We start from the raw sequence: 19,032 nt of genomic DNA, 5'->3' as shown, positions 1-19,032 counted from the left end.
TCTCCCTGCCTGAGCATATTCCTGATGTTTGCACCCTTTCTCCCTGCATCGTGTCTATTTGCCATCTTGTTCTTCCTCATGGATGCATGACCTTTGATGTATACTGCTAGGTAGGGGTTAGGGTGAGGAGTGGGGATCGGTCCCATTCTTTTAGTAATGATATGTTCTGAGTGGATGGCGGTGATAGAATGAGGCATGGTCAATATTAACACGGATTCAGTTTCTGAAAGCATCAGCATTCTGAGATGGACGCATCCTGTCCACCCTGATAATTTCTCACTGCAGTGGGATCCAAATGCTTCAACCTTTGAAGCAAAGTGTCCCTGCATCTGCCTACACTCCACAGACCTAAAGAGGTCACCAACCAAACATCCGGTGAAGCCAGGCGAAGAAGCAAGAACAAGCCTTGGGATGAGACTGATAGACATAAGCTCATAGCAGCCCATTTAGTGTTGCCACAAGGGACCCCCTCGCCCTTCCTAACGTAAAGGCAAAATGCGAAGCTCAGAGACACGTAGCATTCGCTTGAGGCACTGCTGTTTGCACCTGTGCTACAGCATGTGGTTTGCTACTGAACCACTTCAGATTCCATCAGCAGCGACTTTGAGAGAAGTGTCTTTACATTCACTAGAAGTGGCTTCTGGCACTTGAATCTCAATACATCTGATTTGGTCCCAAGAAAGAGGAGCTGATGAAGCAAACCTTCTCAGGAGACAGAAGTACACCTCGTTGCCCAGACGTGGTTTCTCAGGTCTCTCCTTGACGAATGTGTTCGATTTTCAGATACCTGCCTAGTTTTCCACAAATGTGTAGGGCTGCAAGGCTGTACCCACAGAGTTCCTTTCCTTAGTCCTGAACAGCGTGGTCAGCACCATTAAAATGGTAAATAGTTTTCACCATTCATAACTCGGTGCTGAGGCTCAAAATCCTCCGTTTGCATGTAAGTTGTTTTGACAGTTATTGAAAGCTAAAACAGTGTTTGGGAAGTGCATTTTGTTAATAGATTTTATGATGAAAGAGCTCAACATGCTGTATATTTTGCTACATTTTATACCAGTACAGTAGCATATAATAACACATATGCCATGCAAAATACCCGTCTAAAAATTCAGCCTTGCAAAGCTCTTTGGGAAGCTGGTGAATTTAAGGCCAAGTCAATGTTCCAGGAAAGAGGAGAGCTGAGGATTATGGGTGGATGGCTTGGAAAGATTCCCCAAGAGGTTTCCTACCCCCTTGTGTATGTTTTATTTCACGTGCTCAACCTTTTTGAAAAATTTGATGCATGAACCAGAGGTGACAAGAGCCATTCGTCAGTATAACAGCTAACATCATCCTAAAATTGAAGTTCTTCTAGAAGACAAAGATGACTTACACCATTTGCAGATCAATGTATCAAACCCTCATCTTTATGAGCCCGCTCAGCTTGAGACAGTCCAACAAGCTGAACCGGGTCTTGGGGCTTCAGTCTATTCCGTGTTTGATGCTCCATCCAGAGCCCCATGCCATGGAAAAATGTGATTTCTTAGTTCTCTGGCTTCCCCAGTCCCATAATCAGAATGATGCCAGCTGGGGGCTCACAGGCCACCTCTCACTTCCAAAAAGTAAGCAGGCTTACATTCACATATAAATTATAATAAATGGCTCCCAACCCCAAAAGGGCTGGACTGTAATCTTCAATGAAACAGTTTTCTCCCTTTGAACACTTCACTTGGCATGATCACATTTGCCTGTTGAGAATCCCAAGCCAAGAGGCTGATGCCAGCCTTGCAGACATATCCCCTAAGACACCCACAGTTGAAGTCCACATGAGCCTTTCTGGGCCCCTCCATCAACAGCAATACAAGCTGCATGTGATCTTTCCGCCCCTGTCACATCCGCTCATCTGCGCAATTAGAAATCTACTAACTGCACCAGCTTAGGGCCTTTCCAGACATTTGGAGAAGGGACACTGTGAAGAGAAAGTTACATCCGTGGCTCTATTTTCCCCTCTGTTTTTGTACAGTTGGAAAGGAGGAGTCTTGTCCTTCTTATCACCCTTGCAGTTTATCTCCAGCTGCTTCTGATTAGAAATACCCACACGGTTCTTAGTAGGTGGGGTAACATCTGTTAATAAGTGAAAGCCATATCACACCGTCACACCATAGTAAGAGAGAACAAATGGACTCAGTCCTCGCAGGTGGAAGCTTCAGTACCAATCTCAAACACCAGTTCTGTTTTAGCAATAAAGGGAAATATCTTCAGTTATTTCATTTTTCCCCTTACCCTCCCATCTGGGACAATCCCGTGTCTTTGAAAGACTGGGTCAACGGGGGGGGGGAAGAAAAAGAACCAAAATAATATTGTAATGGCTGGTGTGGGAATGGCAGGTAATTTATACTTCACTGATGTGTTGCTGGAGCAGTTTTAAGGGCGAGATGTTAGCTTTTGAGGAGATGAAAGGAAAATGAAAACATTTATTTGGTTAAATGGCTAAGTAAATAAACTGCCTATCAGACTTTCCCAGCTGTCAAATCGAAGTTGCATCTGTAACAATGGGGAATTGTTTGGTCTGTCTCCCTTAGTAACAATAGATATTGCCATAAATAATAAGTCGTTGTCATGTTTTTAATACCGATCTTCATAGTGGGAATCCAAGACATGTAAAATATTACCTGATGGATTTCTAGTGTTCAAGGGAAAAGAAAGCTGAACTTCAGACGCTTTAGGTGGAAGAATCTTTAAAAAAAAATTAAAAAAATAAAAACACAATCTTTGTAAGAAGAAAGTAAGAAGTGCATAGAGTCAGGGACTTAGGTCTGGATTATGGTTTCAAAGCTGGTGACCTTAGGCAAGCACGTAACCCCTTTGTATCCTGGTCCCTCACGTGGATAAATATGGGTAATTAGTTATAACAGCTCCTTCCCCAGGCTGCCCCAGCATCAATAATCATGACCATGAAAGTGCTTTGTCGGCTTTGGAAGCAGAATACATGTATTTGGAATTATTGTTATTATTCTATTTTTAAATACAATGAAACAACAGAGCCTTAAACCAAAGAACCATATAAAACAGAAAATAATCTGTCTCTTGGACATAACAGTCAGAGGCAAGTCAAACCCCAAGGCGTTGGAGTCATGCAGTTAGGAGATGGGAAGGGACCCTCTGAGGACCATGTCGGCCACGGTGGAGAGGTGGGCTGGGTGCCCAGAAATATTTAAAAGACGAACTCAGGAGACCGTTAAGACTGAAGGGAACTGGGAGGTGAGGACAAGGACATAACCAAGGACAACTCCCGCATTCCTAATTTGGGGAACTAGACAGGAGAGCATGCTTGAGCAGAGAGAGGGTGGGTTTACTTTGGAACTTGAGTTGAACTTGACATGCCCATGAGACAGCCAAGTAGAGATGCAGGAGGCTGCTGGATTCAAGAATCTGGAGATCAAAAGAGAAAACCAGACTAAACAGCAAGATTTCGAAATGGGTCCAAGCCACTGAAGGGATGGGCACAGGTAGAATATGTTGATCGTTTAGACCAGAGGTCAGCAAACTCTATAAACGTTTATGCTTTGGGGCGCCTGGGTGGCTCAGTGGGTTAGGCATCCGATTTCGGCTCAGGTCATGATCTCATGATTTGTGAGTTCGAGCCCCGCCTTGGGCTCTGTGCTGACAGCTCAGAGCCTGGAGCCTGCTTCGGATTCTGTGTCTCTGTCTCTCTCTGCCCCTCCTCCACTCATGCTCTGTCTCTGTCTCAGAAATAAACAGACATTAAAAAAAAATTAAACATTTATGCTTTGTGGGCCAGGTCTCTGTCACAACAAGTCCACTCTACTGTTAGAGAAAGAAAACAACAAGAGATAATGCATAAAGGAACGAATGTGGCTGAGTGCCAATAATACTTTATTTAAAATACTTTATCAAATTAATTATTAAAAACAGGCAGCCACCAAAATTGCCCAACGGGCTATGGTTTGCCGACCTCTGATTTAGATCCCACTCACTATCTCTAGAATCATTCTGCAGAAGGTAATCACCATGCCTTTCATTTACTACTACTAATAAAATATATTTCAAAATTACTAGCATGTTTATAACCCTTCCAGAAACATCACCTAATTCAATCCTCAGGGTCACCCTCTTAAGTATTTTTATTATTCCCATTTCACAGATATGACAAGTAAGACAAGTAGACAGGTTAATGGCTTGCTAAAATCACAAGATTTACACATAATGGGGCTAGGATTTGAACCTACATCCCCATTATATAGCTCGAGAGCTCTCAACCCCACCAGGACCACATGGGTTTTAGTAGCTTCTTTTTGACTTAACAGCTGTGTGACTGGAGCTAGATGGCTTCATTTCTGACCTTTGGTCTTCTCTTCTGTAAAACAATTCCCATATCCTTCCAGCTGACATTCTAGAACCTTCTAACTTGTCCGGCTCACCCAGTCAGTGTATGGAAGACCCACTCCTCACACAAGATCTTTAACAGCACCCCTCCCCCAGGCTGCCTTATTCTAACAAAGGACAGGACTGAAGCCCCTTAAATATGCTGGCTTTATTAGGGTTCTCAGAGACTATTGGCCTGAGATCCAGTACCCTCTCCTGATGACCAGGACTTTACTCTGGACAGGACCCTCTGCTCATGGCAGAGAATTGGTGTCAACAACCTCAGCGACTTCATCTACTTTGTGACAACAGCAAGAAAGATGATGTACATGTGCAAAGCAGATAATTTGTGTCCATCATTGTTGGAGAAATGTAGAATTGATCAAAATGTTTGTGGACAGCCCCCCCCCCCCAACTCAGATTTTGCATCTCTGGATTCACCAAGTGTGTTTCAACATCCCAAGATCCCAGGGAGCAAGTGCATTTGGGCAGCAGTGTCCATCTCTGAGGTATTGGTCTTAAATCCATCCTGTATTTTAAAGACTTTTCTACCCTGAAAGGCAAACATGCAGCCTGAAAGTGATCAGAAAACTTTGTGGGGTTTTCTTTTTCCTTTTTGTTCAAAGACTCCCAGCATTTGTTAAAACATTTTATGTTATCTGAGCTCATTTGTTACTTGTTACAATCCCTTGAGGTAGATGTTACAAGCCCCATTTTACAGATGAAGAAACTGAGGCCCAGGTAAAATGCTTGCCTAAGTTCATACAGGAAGTTAGGATTGCTAGGGTCTTTCTGGCTCTAAAACCCATGCATTTTTAATGATTCTATTCATGTCTTCAGATAGGACTTGATTCATTTCAGCCTCATTTCCACTCCCTGGCTACCACCACCTTTTTCATTTGCAAAGCCAAGAAATGTAAAAACCCCACTTAGCTGGGCCCCAGTGTTGGGGCTGGTTATTGCCTCAGCAGGGTGGTGCTGAGGGGCTCAAGCTTTAGCTCCTATCTGGCTCCGGTCTCACCCCTGGCTTGGCTAAGTGTTGACCCCAGACATAGACGGGCTTGCTCAGCAAGCTGATTGCATGGTGCACATTGACCTCTCCTCTGAGACCACCTTTCTCAGCATGCCCTGTCTTCTCTCCACCCATAATTTTTTCAAGGGGCGTATCCTTTGGTAGATGCAGCTAAAAAAGGCTTCTGAAAATAAACTTAATAAAAATTAAATGGGTGCAAAGGACTAAGCATAATTTAGGTGGCTTCAGAAAGGGGCTCATCGTAAGGTGGCATAGGAAACTTCAAGCCAAAATGGTGTGGCCAGCTGGGGGAAGTGAGGAAGCAGACACAGAAATGAGAGACCACACCCTGGGCTGCTCTCCTCTGTTTCCGAAACTTCAGGAAAAACAACCCTCAAGCCTGAGGCCTCAGCTTCTCCCTGTAGGCGAGAAGTGTCAGGCCCTGAGCCGTTCTTACTTTGACCTTCCACAAGAGGGAGCACTGGTAGTGGAGAGGACAGTGGGCATAAGGATACCTGAGTCCGTTTCCATGAAACTCCAGAAAAAGACAAATCTGCTGATAGTGGTCAAAAGCAGATCAGTGCTGGTGGCTGGCACTGGAGAGAGGGGTTGACTGAGAAGGACACAGGGAAGGTTGTGGAAGTTCTGTAGCTTGATCGGGGTGACGAGGGCCACACGGGTGGATATGTTTTTCAGGACTCCTCCGACTGTACACTTAAAATAGGAACATTTCATTGTCTACAAACTACACCTCAGTGAAGTTGATTTTAAGATGAGAATAGGTGAACTCACAGGAATGGAGAGCAGATTAGAGGTTACCAGGGGTTGGGGCTATGGAGACTGCTTAGTAGGTGCATGACAGAGTTGTACAACGCTGCAGGCATAATTAGTGCCACTGAGTTGCACACTTAAAAATGATTCCAATGGCAAATGCTTTGCTATGCATATTTAATTGCAATTTAAAAAAAAAAAAAGCTAAAAAACAAGCAAGCAAATAAACCTGGTTCTATCCCAGCTCTGCCCTGTGCTGCCTGAATGACCTTGGGTGAGTCCCCAAGGTCTGAGAAACTTGCTTCTTCGCTATAAGTAGAGATAGGAATATCCAGGGGACAGCCTCACTATGAAGCCCAAGTGAGATGGTGTCTGTGAGCTAAGGAAGTCCTTGCAGACTGTATATGTTTCTGTAAACATAAGCTCTTATCGCCCTAATTCTGTGTTCTCCATGGCTACTGTACATGAACACATAATTCGTACGGGGCATCGTCTGCAAACATGTGGAAGTGTCTTCTCCACGGGACCCCGCACCCAGATTCTATAGGTTTAACCCCACATTCTTTCCGCACAATTTCCCTGGGCTAGTCCAGTGCCATTATTAGATTTCCTAACAGAGCCCCGTTACAGTGGCTCCTATGTGCTCTGAAGGAGAAGCCACCTACAGGTGATTGTGAGGCCTAAAACTACCTTCTACAAAGGAGGGATAAAACCACATCCCCAGGCAAGAGGGACCTAACCTTTTTGGAGTATCTCTTACGTGTCAGGCTTTCTGCTAGGTAATCAATGTATATTTCCTCCTTCGATCCTCACCGCACCTCTCACAGAGAGGACTTCTAGGCTCATTTTACTAATGAAGAAACTGGAAATCAGAGGGGTAAAGTAACCCGCACAGAGTCCTCCAGTCCTAGTTCCCTGCCGTGACCTGTATAGACCTCTGTCCGCACTGCATCATGTTATCTTCTAGTATGTTCTACACAGTGAGCTCCACTGTGCCCAAATTCTGAGTGGGAGCAGAGTGGCCCATGTCACCTGCAGAGTCCAGAAAGTCTTTCTACTGGAGCTGGGTCTGAAAGTAGAAACTCCCATTGTAGGACAAAGGGAGGCCCCAACGGCAGAAGAAACTGCCCGAGCAGAGTCTCAGAGATGGGAAAATCCTGTCATGTGACCAGGGTGACCAGAAGAGCAGAAGGTGGGGCATAAGAGAGAGAATGGAAATAGATGAGGCTGGATAAGAAGATGGAGCCATATTGGAAGGGTGCCATCCTGAGGGGTTTGCATTTTCTTTGGGGTAATAAGGAGTCAGGAGGATTGTTTTGAGCAGGAGAATGGCATGACCAAATCCATTGCAGAAAGATCATTCTGGCAGAGGCATAAAGACATTTAAAAAAAAAAACAAAACAAAAAAACCATGATTTACGTGACCTGAAGGTTGGGTTTTGATTCACGGTCTGGAAGGGGCATTTGTTAGCTCTAATGGACTAAGAGACAAATGGGTCTCGTGTGCCCAGCTAAGGAGCTTTGACCCTACCCTGTGGGTGATTGGGAAGCCTTTGAAGGAGGGCAGAGATGTGGTCAGATCTGCCAAAAGAAAACAAAAAATATCAATGGTGTGCTATGTTAATGTATGATTCCATTTAGGCTTTTGGAATATTGAAAATAGCCTGAAGACCCCACCATGACCTTGCCAGAAGCCAGGTCAGAAATTTCTGGATCAAATGATTTCTTACTCCCCTCCAGCTCTGACAGTCTAAGATTCTGTAACAAGGAAGTTAAAGCTATTGCCAAAACGTATAATGCATCACAGTGTCAGACTTTGGGATTATCTGCTGCTTGGGGTTTTCCACACCACTGCTCCCCTTCATTAGTGGGGATAATTGAGAGTTGACTGCAGTCCTTACCACTGTTGTGATGGGTATTTGAAACTAAATTCCGGCAAGCAGGAGATGTGTGAATATTTATCTCAGCTGCGGAAAGTTAATGCAGTGTGGCATTAATTACCCTGTCTGGGCCTGCTGTCTTCTTCTGTGTTTAGGTGTCATTCTCTGTTGAATAAATTAGTTTCCAAAATTAGAATAGAGCAAATTGTAGGGTGAGATCAAGGCGGCCTGAGTTCTTAGGATATCCAAAAAGAAGAGTGGGCGGAGCAGTTCTACCCAGGAATGATGACGATACATCCTATAGCCCAGCATAGACAGGACATGTTTTTTCCCCAGAACTTGTACTTGACTTCACTACTTCTCCCTTTGCTCCACCCCGCCCACCCCCAAAACACAAACACGGTAAGGTTGCGTGGTTAGCCTTGCAATAGGTATTTGAAACATTTCAAGGCATTGGTAGGGAAGAGATGAGGTGCGTAACAAATCCTCTTGCTGTAGATTTTGCTGGGTTAGAGTTTGAGAGAATTAAGCCAAACTGGACTTATTTAGGACAAAGTGATCAGCACAGAGGAGAGAGTAGAAGCTGTATCATAGTCATTCATTAATCCAACAAATTCATTCATTGAGCACCTACTGTGCTGGGTCCGCACGTGTAAAATAGCAGAAGAACTTGGCAAGCAGTAACCCAGAGGTAGGATACGGAATAATGGGCTTCCCTGTTTTCTGTCATGAGACATTTGGGAGAAAGATTACACTTACTCTGTATGTTTCTAAGGGCAGTATGAAGTCCCATGGGTGGGAAGCGTGGGAATTGGTATTCTCTCCTGTTACAGAATAGGGGGTCTCAAAGGATAGACGGATGCTTTTTCCTGGAAGAATACAGACATAGTGAGGTCTAGAAGAAGACATCTTAGATTGGACAGCAGGAGTCCTGGATTCTGTTCAGGATGTGGTTTCTAAGTAACTTTGTGATTCTGGGGAAACAAAAGCTCCCTTCTCTAGGATTCACATTCTTCACCTATAAAATGATGGATCTGGACAAAATTATCTCCTAGTCCATTCCCACCGTACAATAAAAGCAAGCAATGTGATCTATTAAATGCATGAGGTGCAGCTCGATGACCTTGAGATCACGCCACTTCTATGACCTTCAGATTTTATCTGCAAAATGAGATGGAAAGAGTAAAAGCCACTCCCAGGATGGTTAAGCAGATAAAATAAGACAGGAGGGTGCTTTGTAAACCCCGAAGCACTCTACAACACTACAGATTGAAGGACTGGTCTTTTCTGTCTCTCTCTCTTTTTTTTTTTTTTTTCATGGCAATTGTTGTAGTAGCCTAGAAAAAGCACTGGACCCTACTTTCAGGTCTCACGTTCCAAACTTCACTAGCTGTAGGAGCATGGAAAATTGCTTCACTGCTTTGTACGTGATTTCCCATTTGCAAAACAGATAAAACATCTGCTTTACAAGTCTGTTGTGATAAGCTAAAAAGACACCGTCCTTAAAGATACCTAGCATGGTGCCAGACGCATAGCCAGGGCTCACAGAATATCAGTTCAATCTGATGGTTGAAGAAAATAAGCAAATAGAAAGGATCTATACCCACATGGCAACAGGCAGGCTAATAGAGAAATATGACAGAATTAAGATGTCACTGTTTCCTTTTAACTCTGGCGCAAATATCCAAGAGTGGACAGCAAAAGGTCAAGTGTGAAGGAAGGGCCTGTATATGCCTAAGACCAGTGTCTTGATCTGATCTGCTTGGCCAGTGCACCCCGGGCCATCTCAGCATGAAGTCTCTAGTGTCAACAAGGCTAAACACCATTTCCCATATACCTTTGGACTGAAGGTTTGCTTTGTCACATACAGGTCAAAGTCCCTGTGTGCGTCTCAGGACAGCCAGTTCCAGGGTGCAGGCGGATGACTGGTCAACCCTGAAGCAGGAGATTTAGTGGAAACGAGTCCCAGAAGCTCTTCACTAAGAGCTAAAGGCATAATCACTGTTTTTCCTGCTCAAAAGTGTACTCCGTCCTCACTGCCTGCAGAAACCAAAGACAGTTTGAAATAGAATTTCAGTGGTTTCAAGTAGACATTCATAAAACTATGTTGGAAAATTTTCGACTCGACTCTTGATGATTGTTATTTTCTGAAGACCTCTTACTGCCAAGCACTGTGCTTGGACGCTTTACATATAGATTATCTCGACTTCTCTCAATAACCCTGTAGGATAAACAGTATTATTCCTACTTAATGGTTGGGAAAAGTGAGGCTCAGCAAGGATAAGTATCTTGCCCACCTCACACAGGTCGTCCAGCTCTCTCTGCTATACCTTTTCCCCTAATGGGGAACCAGTCTCAGCTTGAAAACCAAGGACAGACCTGGGTGAGTAGTTATTCTTAGTGATTAAACAAAGTTGCCAAAATGACATGCGTCATGATCAAATAATCCAAAACGTACCTAAGGTCATCCATCATAAACTGTCATCTTTCTGTTCTCATCCCAAACCCTCTTTCCCAAGCTGTGTCAGGAAATCCTAACTGGAAAAGAGCAGGTCTCACTTTGTCCTTCTGTCCATAGGAGCTGGAGCCTCTCTATGCGCAGATCAACAGACCTAAGAAATAGCATCGATGTGGGCTCATGGCAGGTGCTTCAAGACTGGCATGGAAATCGGCATCGTGACAGGCTCTCTTGTATTCTTTCACCTCACCTCATCCCATGAAGAAATTCATGACTGCCCAACAGAACTCATTTGGAAGAGGGACCTAGGAATTCATGGCGACAATGGCAGATAACTATGGCAGCACAAGAGAAAAAAAGACACACAAAAGTATAAAAAAATCATACCCAACATTAAATCACAAGTCAAGCCAATGCTTACCTGACAAATATTCTGAGCTCTCTCAGCATGGGTTTAAGATGACCCAGTACGCAAAATCATAATTCTCTTTTTATTTCTCAACCTGTTGGCCACTGTAAAGACATCAAATGTGGAGTTACAGGCCTCAGAGAGTGACAGCAGGGTTGGCACTGACTTCTTGTAGACACGAGCAAGATGCCCTCGTGACAACAGTATCGTCATCCCTTTGCCTTTTGACGTATGATGATGTATTTTCATCACTCCACAGGGCCTGGTCTGCCATTGTGTCCCCTTTCCTTTGTCATGTTTAAAAATTAATGGGTGTAAAGATTTTTGTATCGCTTTTGACTTTTTTTAGATATGGGTGAGGAAATGTAACTGGAAAAGAAAAGCCTCATATGAAAGGAATTCACTTGAAAATCACAAGACAGATAAGTGGTTGATTATGATCAAGAATGTTGCCAAAACACCCCTTTAGCTCTTCTGCACTCTGGTGAAGACAGACAGCTTTCAGTTCGAATCTTCATTCTGCGAGTAGGAAAGGACATCGGAATCCCATTGATGAGAAAGACGAAAAAAATGCATCTGGTTTTCTAAGAAGCTCTAAACTCTTAAGTACAATAAAATGATATTTTTTATTTTTCCGATATCTTGCTGCTGTGATGCTATGCAGACAAGTGTCTTCTCCACGTGCCATTTTCAAAGAAAAGTCATTTGCCAAATAATTCTGGTACAATCCTGGTTATGCGGTTTTGGATCTTAAAACCGACTTTCTAATGGAACAATGGTGACACGAATATTCGGAATAACAAACTGATTCCAGGATCACAACTGTTCATCGCTATCTCTTTTTGTACATCAGAAAATTCAAATGGGATTTTTATTTTATAACTTGAAAAAAAAAAACCTTACCATTAAACTCTTTAAATATTTAAGGGAAATGGCTTTAAGGAGTTCTAATGAAAAAAAAAAAAATCCCATTTTTTTTTTTTTGTAAATATAAATGTTAATGAAAATGCTTTTTAATAATGCCATTACACTGTAGAGAAGGTAGCAGATTGAGTGCAGGATGTGACAAACTTGATGGATGGGGCTCCCTCTCCAGATGTTATGTGGAGCAGATGGGGGAAAGCTGGAGTTCAGGGACAGCTGGCAGAGCAGTTGTGGCCAATCCATAGCTAGTGAGCAAGAAGGGAGCACGTGACCCCACCGTCTACTCCAGCCCTTCCACAAGAACACCCGCCCTCGGTGGAGAACACAAGAAAATGCTCACATTTTGAAGGCCTGACCTTTAGATTCTGAAACTCCCTCCCATCTCTTCACGCCCACCGACCCCCATAGAGATCATTGAACTGTTTGTATGTGAAACAGAAGAGTTTAAGCTTCCTTTTTTTACATTGATGAGACAAAAAGTACAGTGTTCAGTTCATACATTTAGCACATGATTTTCATAAAGAATCTCTCTATTTTTGCCCTACAGAGAATTGTGCTACAGGTCAAGTGTGTTTTCCCGATGTTCCTATGCAGTTCCAGTATGTTGAATTTAGTGGTTTAACACTAAGGAGAAAACTTTAGAGGACCATGCGGTTAACTGGATTTGGGGTTAACTATCATTACTTGGTTTTAAACCTTGGAAAGTAGAATTGGCATTGATATGATTGACTTCAGTACCTGTGTATCTTGGTTCTTCATATGAACAGAAACAAAAGCGATTTGAAAGAAGGTGATACTTGGCTCACAAAGAGAAAATCGAAAATCAAGGTAATTGTCACTGCTCAAGGCCCAAATTTTACACTGACAGATGGCTGGGACGTAATTTTTTCCCACTTAGGTAAACTGACCAAATGTCCGTACAGAATATATGTCAACGCCATCCTAATGTGGAAGGTCCAAAGAACCAGAAAAGCGAAAAGGGCCGTTTACCCCCCTCCCCCCGTAGCTGTCACCTATCGGTCCACATGATTTCTCCAGGAATGCACGTCCATTTTATAATTAAATAATCCTTTCACACAAAGGGGAAAATGGGAAAGGTCTGATAACCATGAGAGTCGTCTTAAAACCGGTTCAATCCTGTTTTCTGGGGATTTGATACACTAGGCAGTTCCCAAGGGAGAAATGGCTTAAATTGCTCCGTTGTCCATGATTCTGATTCTAACAAGTGGTGCTATATCTTCTCCCTCAATATGGCTGTCTTGACTTTGTCTTGAAGCACGACGCCATTACACTGATGCTTTGGGCTGCCTGCGACACGTTCAAAGTGAACGCTAGCCTGGCCAGTGTTGCTGTTTCAGTTACACCTTCTGGAGTTCATTCCATAGCAGGGAGTGACAGCCCAGTGGACCTGTCATCATTCACTGAATGTGACCCAAAGTGTAACTGGCTCTGCACTTAACAAAGAGGCCCATGTGATGCATTGCAGTGAGAGAAATAAGGTCGAGATTTTAAACTGCCATCCACGTTGTCATTGGCAGAATTCTGCCTCTTAACAAGCACTGGTTGGTGAGCTCGGAACCACCATATCCTATCCCAAGAGTACAGTGGAATTTCCAAATAAGAGCCGAGGACCAAAACCAAAAGGCCCTGGAGAGTCTGCCCAGTTCCGGTTAGACCGATAGAAAATCCGTGTGTACAACTGTTAATTCCTCATCCTTCACTAGCACTAAATTTGTCACTTTAAATTTTGAAACCAGGGAAACGCCACCTGTCCTTCTGTCCCCCATGCCCCGTAGCTCTACAATCTTTCCATGCCGCAAGACTTTTTTTATAATTCGTCCTCATCCCAGTGTCTCCTGAAACCCCATCCTGTCATGTACCGGGCACCTTCTTTTAAAAAAAAAAAAAAAAAAAAATGTTTACTCTGTGGGTTTGGTTTATTTCAATTTCTGCGTTCTGACACATATTTTTTTAATAAAGATGAGAAAGAGAAAGTGACTGTTTCAGTACATTTCTAGACCTACTTTAACTTTACCTCAGATGACAGTTTGTTAACATATATGGACACATTATTTTTAACTTTATGTACAATACATTCAGCAACAGTGAAATTTTTAGAAATTTTCCATTAATTTCTGTAACACGCCATGTATAACTGTTAACAAATAAACATGTTTGAGAACAACAGCTTAGCCTGGTTTTATTCTGCAAGTTTCTCCTGGATACTCAGACGAAGGATTGGAAGACAAAACTACTTCTATCTAAGCATCCACCTGACCAGGCAAAGGCCTCTGTTTTCCTGGTGGAAAAGAGGAAGAAAGCTTCATTGAGGAGTTAGATCAGCTCATCCTCACTTTACTTCAGGCACTTGTATGCTTGAAGAAGCAGTCACAGCGAAGAGAGAGGAGTGTGTAGTCAAAAAAGACCACCCTGTATAGAGGTGGTATTTAGACTACACGTAGCCCTGGACTTCCAAAATTGGGAAAGACCCCACGACTAGGTCTGTGAGTTGTGTCTCCCCCTTAAAAAAAAAAAAAAGCCTGATAAACTCTTGGTTTGAAGACCAAGGTTCATCGACACCTTCAAAGAGTTTGCGTAGTTCAGTGTAATGTCGTCTGCTTTAAGAGACCCAAAGAGGAAGCATTTATCTTTCTTCACATTCCCCCATACAGTCCACATCAACAAACATGAGACAACATAAGACAAAACTCAGGTTTGGAGCTGGGCCTTGACTTGTATGTGTATTAACAGAAAATGTTTATGTGTGCATATCAATGTTTATGCATGTGTATGTATGTATGTGTATATATGTGTGAGATTCTCATTTCATTTTACAACTAAATTAGATCAGCCAGATCACAGATTGCAGTTAGATCATTGACATGACAAAAAGTAACACCTCCGTTTAGGAATGGTTATGTTAATAATTGCAGACCCACGTGCCCTCGTATGACCTCGTTATACAGAAAGTATTAGACAGATGTTATTGCCACACTGAGACAATGAAGGAATGGGCTGAAATTCCAGCACAATAAATTTGGGGCATATAGAAGACACAACTTTCATACAGTAAGAAATGCTCACTCCTGTATCAAATTGCTAGAAAATATTATACAGGCTCTTGTGAATAATAGCTGTGGCTCACAATTATGTGCCCAGCAGGTGCTATAAGCTTTTTGTCCATTGCCCCAGTTTATTTCCTTAACAAATGGGTAGATATATTCCCCAACTTATAGATTAAAAAAGACACAGAGATTGAATAACTTCCAGCCAGCAAATGGTAGAGTTGAGATTTGACTTCTGAGTCTCTTTACTCATAGTTGTTTTTAATTGTAAAAAAAAAAAAAAAAAAATTCACTTTTTTTAATAGTTCTGCATAAACTCATTGACAGCTTTGACTTTCTTTCCCAGACCTCTAGTTGATCTTTGGTAATAAGGTAGATTTCTAAGTTCCTCCAGTTTAAAGTAAAAAGAAAAACCCATTAGATGTTACCATCTTAAGTATGTTGCTAAATACATAGTTTTTTCTTTAATTGGCCCTTTTAAAAGGGTACATATCTGAGAGGTAAAGAATACACCTTTTAGTCCAACTAGTTCAAGTTTACCTGAACCCAGGCACTGGTGCTTTACCTTTCCAATCTAAATGAATCTTAAAGAAGTGGCAAATTAAAAGGTGTCCTATTTAACTGCTAGGCGGATGCCAAAATAAATCAGGCAGATATATCTGCTTTCATTTTGTGCTTGAGAGCAAGCCCTTGTTGTTTTGACAGTAAGTGTTTTTTTGTTTTACTGAGAATGACAGTAGGAGAAACGCCTCGAATAAAAACTGATTTCATTGAAATCAACCTTCAAAGTTTTGAAAGCTTTTAAAAGGTGTTTCAATTCAAGGCAAATGCGAGCAACAGTGCCTGACGGATTAAAAAAAAAAAAAAAGATCTCAATGGCTTTTAAGCCATTTAGTGACTTGTTCTCAGTATTTATGTTAAAATATGAATGATGGCTGCCATTCTTGTGTTCCTACTCTGTGTCACCCATTTTCCAACTCCTATCTCTAAATCTTTATGCAACCCGCAAGAAGAAAGAATGCGGTCCACTTTACAGTCTAGGAAACTGAAAGTCCGCAATGTTATGAGAGCGGCTATGGACTAATAGAGCCAAGAGCTCACCCAGAGGCTGGAAGGGTGCCCAGGATCCAATTCCCAAGTCTCTCCTCTAGTCCATGGCTGCTTCTGGCTTCAGGATTTCTGTGATGTCGAAATGCCCAGGCACCAGCGATGAAATCCTTGGAGCCATTCTGTATTCAATTCTAAGTAGTGACTGTTCTATTACAGGCGTTACCCTGACTGACGCAGTACGGAAATTGATTCTTAAAAGTGAAATGACTGTCATTGTTTTCAAACAAAGGAAAAATTCAGTTTTATTCTCAAGAACTGTAATGGCTGTAACCCAAGCCAATGAATATTTAATTTCAAAACAAAACCCTAGCATTCACTTTATCTTCCAGGGTACCAAGATCTGAAGAGGGAGCCTTTTTGAACAGGTTTTCTGCTTATCATTTGCTGGAGAATATTAACGACTGCCAAGTGGAAAATGTCTAAATATTCTTGCGAGACGGCATCCTCTGGTGACTTGGGCCTTTAATCTTCTGAACACCTCTCCCCACTCCTGTCACTCACGCTGGGGTCGCAGCCTGGAGTAGGGAGCAAGCAGGCGTGGTTGGAGATGTCCACAGTAAAGCGCTAAAGTCCTCTCCTTCTTGTTCTGCTTTTAGCCCTTCTATGGTGCCTCCGCTTTGGGGGTGGGGAGAACCCTGAAATCTGTCTCATTTCAGATTATAGGTCACAGTCACTCACCCGTAGCTCCAGGCCATGAGCTTAAGAATCCAGGAACTTAATTATTTAAATCATTAAGGAAAGTTGTCTCCTCTTACCTGTCTTGTCCCCTTCACAGAGGGAAAAAGAAAGGTGGCCCATGATCCCACGGTCCAGCAGATGTCCTTTGGGGAGAAAGCAGCATTGTAGCATAAACTGAAAAGTAAAGGGAACCTTACTCGATGGCTAGCCCCCTTTCATCAGAAGAGAGGCAAATGATAGCAAAGGCAATCGGGTAGATACTCTCAATAATCTGTTTTTTTGTTTTTTCTCTGTTGTGCACTAAACAAAGGTAAGCTGAGGAAGTAGAGAATTTGACGAAATCTTCGCCCTTTGCTTATCATTTGTCTCTTTTCTCACATAAGTGGAGCACATTGTCTTTACTGATGAGTCCAGATAGAGCATCTTCCGCAGAGTGGACCCTGAATTCGGAAAGTCTGAATTAAGGTTCTGGCTGCAGGCGTGCCCGTTGTTTGACCTCAGACAAATCATGTAAGCTCTCTAAAATTCGGTTCGCTCACATGTAAAATTGAGACAATGATATCTACCTCATTGGGCTGTTATGAGAAATAAATTTGATAATTCCGTACCTGGAACATAGTAAATGCTCAGTGCACGTTACCTTTTATTGTCAAAGACGGTCTGAAAGCTCTTGTGTATTTTTGTACTTAATTCTTTGACTTTATCCTTTATTCTTTCACATCCATTCTCCCAGCACAGCGCTCTGCTAAGTGTCAGAATGGCAGTGAGTGATGATTATCTCTATTTTGTTGTCAGAGAAAAGCAAAGGAGCATACACATACCTCTTTGAAATTTTTTCACTGGCAACATTTGAAGCAAAATGTATCATGGGTGTATTCATGTAACAAGGAGTTATTAAGCACATGCTGTGTGCCAGGTCCTGGGATAAGCCCTGGAGATTCAGAAATTTCTTTTTTAAATGCATACATGGCTGTCCCTGCTTCCAGAAGCTCGAAATCTGATGGGAAAAGTAGGTTAATAGATGAGTAAATTATAGTAGGATTACTGCTGGAATAAAGGCACTTGGTAACATTAAGGGAGTGGTGGGGCAAGTCTGTATAAAAGTGTCGATGGATGTGTTGTGTCCTAGGAAATGAGTAGGAGTCCATCAAGAGGCATTGGCAGCAGATGGAAAGTTTTAGAAGAACTGGCAGGGCTGGGCGCCTGGGCGGGTCAGTCAGTTAAGCATCCAACTCTTGATTTCAGCTCAGGTCATGACCTTTCAGTTCGTGGGGTTGAGCCCCCCATAGGGCTCTGTGCTCAGAGGGTGAAGCCTGCTTGGGATTCTATCTCTTCTCCCTCTGCCCATCTCCCCCTCACATTGTCTCTCCCTCTCTCCCTCTTTCTTGCTCTCGCTCTTGCTCTCACTTTCAGAATAAACAAACAAACAAACAAAAAGTACTATCAGGGCCAATGAGCATGGGGTGCCTGGAGTGGCTGCAAGTGAAGGGAGAAAATGACTCACTATTTAAGCTGTTGAATAACACGGGGGGGGGGGGGGGGAAGCAGCTTCTCGATTCATATTTCAAAGCTCGAATAATAACACATCAAAAAGTAGGGTAAATTATAGCCTAACCTTTCTAATGAATAATCAGAAATTCCTAAATTAAATATTAGCAAGTTAAACCCAGCTGTAAACCATGACTAAATAAAGTTGATTCTTGGAATGCAATTAATAGGTCAAAAGAGCCTGTCTCATCTTAGTGGATGCCAAAAAGGCATCTGATAAAATTCATTATCCTCTGCCATTGGGAACTAGAATTAAAGAATTCCCTTCACATGATAAAGAACATCTACATCAAACCAACAACCAATATGAAATGTAACGGCGAAACCTGTAGTCATTCCCATTAAAATAAAAGGGAGGTCAAACTGTCAGCTTCTATCACCTCAATCGGTGCATGCGTTAATATAAGAAAAGGAAATGAAGTATTAAAAATGAGGAAATTGTCAGTGTTTGCAGATTATACTTTCTAATGAGAAATACCAGAAACGATAAGAAACTAATAGAATTAAGAGGGTTAGTTTAAAAATAAGCATATAAAAATCAATATTTTCTATATTGCTAGAAATGGCCTTTTAGAACACTTCATGGTATAAATAGATTCCATTACCCAAGAATAAGTTTAATACTGAAGATATAAGGTCTGGATTTTTAAAAACTACAAAATGTTGTCAGCGGGCACAAAGTAACTAAACAAACTGAGGAAAGAAGGTTCAACATTATAAAAATGTCACTTCTCCCTGATTACAGATGGTGCCTGATTTCTGATGGGTCGACCTATGATTGTTCAAGCTTACCATGGCAAGAAAGCAGTACG

The 19,032-nt window shown here is 42.3% G+C and overlaps 1 protein-coding gene across 16 annotated transcripts in view; it reads left to right on the top strand.

Moving 5' to 3' along the window:
- The window catches only part of DAB1 (DAB adaptor protein 1), a 1,153,213-nt gene extending 1,139,207 nt beyond the window's left edge, over positions 1 to 14,006 (top strand). For all 16 annotated transcript variants that reach the window (XM_040470386.1, XM_040470387.1, XM_040470384.1 and 13 more), the window contains 2 exons: positions 4,253 to 10,411; positions 10,607 to 14,006. In XM_040470386.1, coding sequence (XP_040326320.1) covers positions 4,253 to 4,299 — 47 coding nt within the window. In that variant the 3' untranslated portion in view covers positions 4,300 to 10,411; positions 10,607 to 14,006. The remainder of the gene's footprint in view (positions 1 to 4,252; positions 10,412 to 10,606) is intronic.
- The last annotated feature ends 5,026 nt before the right edge of the window (positions 14,007 to 19,032 follow it).

The sequence above is a fragment of the Herpailurus yagouaroundi genome, unplaced genomic scaffold (genome assembly GCF_014898765.1).
Source record: "Herpailurus yagouaroundi ecotype Mexico unplaced genomic scaffold, PumYag 77, whole genome shotgun sequence".
NCBI classification, from domain to species: Eukaryota; Metazoa; Chordata; class Mammalia; order Carnivora; family Felidae; genus Herpailurus; species Herpailurus yagouaroundi.
The sequence above is the reverse complement of the archived record's forward strand: the minus strand, read 5'-3'. Positions and strand labels throughout refer to the sequence as shown.